This window comes from Asparagus officinalis, chromosome 8, assembly GCF_001876935.1.
Source record: "Asparagus officinalis chromosome 8, Aspof.V1, whole genome shotgun sequence".
Classification (NCBI taxonomy): Eukaryota; Viridiplantae; Streptophyta; class Magnoliopsida; order Asparagales; family Asparagaceae; genus Asparagus; species Asparagus officinalis.
In genome coordinates, this window is record NC_033801.1 from 20176078 (window position 1) to 20179540 (window position 3463).

The 3463-nt window shown below is 48.6% G+C and overlaps 1 protein-coding gene across 1 annotated transcript; it reads right to left on the bottom strand.

The window, feature by feature from the left end:
* LOC109820972 (putative pentatricopeptide repeat-containing protein At5g52630) lies at positions 504-2650 on the bottom strand. Its single transcript, XM_020387169.1, is given in 2 exon segments — positions 504-1244; positions 1246-2650. Coding segments are annotated over 2 exon segments (1863 nt in total). The 5' UTR covers positions 2602-2650; the 3' UTR covers positions 504-737.

Genomic DNA, 3463 nt, shown 5'->3' on the forward strand with positions numbered 1-3463 from the left:
TCTTACAAGACTTACCTCAAAGTACTAGATAGTCACTTCGATCCTTGTCTTGTTATTCATACAAATTTGCTTTCTATAGTCAACCACATGCTAACTTTGTTCTCTACCCCTCATCTTCTCCCAAGTTTCTCCAATCTGGTGTAGCCTTTATGTACCAATTACCTTTTGACTGTATAATACGCATTTCAGAACACATAAAGGAAAAGCCATTGCAAAATACGCAATTTATCCTAACTTATCGATTTACCTTAAGGATATATACCTTGACAGTCCCAGATGCAGGTGGATATCCATCATTAGTGCATTAACAATGCCTCAAACGTAAAACTTCAGGAAGGATGGTGGCAAATGAAACATACTACAATCATTACGAGAATGAACTGAGTTTGGTCTCTTCTATCTTGCGTGCAGTAATCACTACCTTGCATTTCCTCATTTGCTTCCTTTTGAAAGACTCTAGATGACGCGCACAGGATCGCATTCAACTCAGTGACACACAATAAAAAGTGAATAATGAGCTCAATTTGGGATTCTATTCAATATCTTTAACTTTCTGTGGTGGTAATTTCAACAAGTTATGTTTTGAACCAATACAATTCAGTCAGTAATCGGAGAATAAGCAATCAATCAAATCTGACTCCAAAATGATAAAACATCATCTGATGAGATACCTCGACACAGAGCGAGGCTGATTCCCCTGCGGAAGGTGATTGAGGCCCTGTAATCAAACTCCAAAATCACCAATAATCCCCACAGGAACACACCCCATCTTCAAACCTATGAAACCTATTGTTATCTCTCAAAATCACCACCCTTCCGGTCACCTTACTGACAAACTTAATAGCAGTATGACAATCGCCACAAACTCTCAGATTCTTCATTACTCTAATTGGTCTCCCCTCAGGCACAGTCAACAACCCGAACCCGATTGCCAACCTCTCACTGTGATACCAAACAGACCTCCTCTTCTCCTCCCTATCCACATCCCTCAACACAAAGCTAGTGTCTGCAACATACCCAGCCATCTCCATCTTCTCCCCAACCTCCTCCAAAATCCGATATATCTCTTCACTTCTTGAATTAGATCGATCACCCGATACAAAGGTGTACACTTTGCCCCCTGTTGCTTCCAACCAACTTAACCCAGTCTCCTTCTTCACCCCTTTGTCACGCATTGCTTTCCGTGCACGTGCAGCGTCTGCATATTTTCCTGCGGCTGCATATGCATTCGTCAGAAGCATATGCATGCGCCAGAGCTCGTCGAAGCCAGGTCTCAAAGAGCTTCTCAGCAGCAAATGCAGCAGTGTCGGTGTCATTGTGGAGTCTGCAGCCCGTTAAAAGGGCACCCCATACGGATTCAGTTGGGGGAATTGGCATTGTCTCGATGATTTCTACTGCTTCTTTCAGCTTTCCTGCTCGGCTGAGGAGGTCCACTATGGTCGCGTAGTGCTGATGCCCGGGTTCAATCCCGTGTTGTTCGGACATCATTTTAAAATACATCTTTCCCTCTTTGACTAATCCCGCGTGGCTACACGCAGTCAGCAGACACAAAAACGTGATGAAATTGGGTCGAACGTTCGAAACCCGCTCCATCTCTCCAAACCTTTCGAACGCCGCATCCGTATGCCCATGCTGCGCCGAAGCAATTAAAATCGCATTCCACGCACCGAGGTTCCTGTCCGGCATTTCATCAAACACCTTATAAGAAAACTCAACCAGCCCACACTTTGAATAAAGCGAAATCAACGAGCTCCCCACAAACGGCGACGCCTCATAACTACTCTTCACGCAGAGACAATGAACCTGCGACCCGAGCTCAAGCAGCGTCGAGACCGCGCAAACCCTCAGAAACGCAGGAATACGTAAAGTCATACGGCCCGCGACGCCCGCCCTCCATCGCCGCCTAGAACAACACCGACGCCTCCCCCCTCCAGCGCCATCTTGCGCGCTACCGCAGATAAGCCCGCTCACGAGGACCACCGTTCGCTCCGGCATCTCGATCGAACACCTGCCGCGCCGTCCCCGATCAACCCGCCACTTCGCGTACATGTCGACGCAGAGAAGAAGCCACAACACATCGGCAGCCGCGAAGCTCGTTCTTGATGGAACAGGCGATCGTGCGCAATAATGGCACTGCTGCCAGAGGGAGGGGGACGGCCGAGCGGCCGGCTCGCAGGGATTTGCTGGCGGGAGGGAGGGTCGTGCGTTCGTTGGGGAGGACGGAGCAGAGCAGGCGAGGCATCCAGCGCTCGCGGAAGGGAGCGAGGGAGTTGAGCCGGGGTCTTCGTCTGCCGGCGAATGAGGCAGCATGCAAGGGAGCGACCAGCGCGGTATGGGCGCCTGGAGGGGTGTCGAGGAAGGCTGAGGAGGCAGCAGCAGGTACGGGCGAGGCGGGCCAGCGGCGAGTAGAGGCGTGATGACGGTTGGTTGGAGACGGGAGGGCGGCGAGGAGGAGGGAGCGCGGACGGTGCATGGGCGCCGAGGTGCGGTTTTGAGGAGGAAGGCGTGGAGCTGCTGGCCTTTCGGGAGGTTGCGGGAGGAGGAGAGGGAGATTAGGAGGTGGGAGAGGGAGAGAGGGGAGAGAGGGAGCGGGGTGTGCATAGTTGTTACATTAGAGATTTTGGAGGAGACGGTGGTTTTAGAATTTCAAATCTCGAAGAGGGGAGGGAAAATGTCTATGAAGCTTTTAATAAGATGATAACAATAGAGATGTATGGTGGCATGATCTCATCCGTTGAAAATGATATATGCGACAAGGATTTGGAGAGCTAGACTCTCTCCAACTACCATCTAATTGTTGAAAGTGATATATGCTAGTGCCACGTAAGAAATTTCCAGCGAAAACTCTCATGTTTGCATAGGAGAATGTGTAAAAAGTGTAGAATTTAGAAGCTTTAGTGTATATAGGTGCCGCCAAACTAGCGAGGGTATATAAAGGACAAATAAAGGGATAATAAGCTTTTCCTTGTTCTCCGTTCCTTCTTCCAGTTCCAAATCTAAAAGAGAGAGTAGAACTCCAATAAGAACCTCATAATCAGCCTCTTTATTCGAAGAAGGACCGAAACTATACAAGATCTCGAAGAAGGCCCAGAACTATACGAGATATGCATGGATAGAATGAATTAATACGTATCTTGTATTAATCTTCACACAAGCTGTGCCGTTTAAAGGGGCTTGAGGGGCAGTTTGATCCACACTATCGACCTTGAGTACCCAACTACCCATCACCCCCCAGGGGGCGAGGGGGTGCATTTTCATCATTTCAATGCCTCTGAATAGTTCAAATCGGCCTGCATAGTGTCGGGCGTTCCAATAGAATGGGTGCTCATTGACCTAGAGGTTGACTCTAACATATTGCCGCTTTAACTTGCTAGTATCGAGTGGGAATCTGATAAGAACATACCTTATGTATGGTGCGGAATGTTCTGAGCCAAGCGAGTCACTCTATAGGAGAACAATTTGG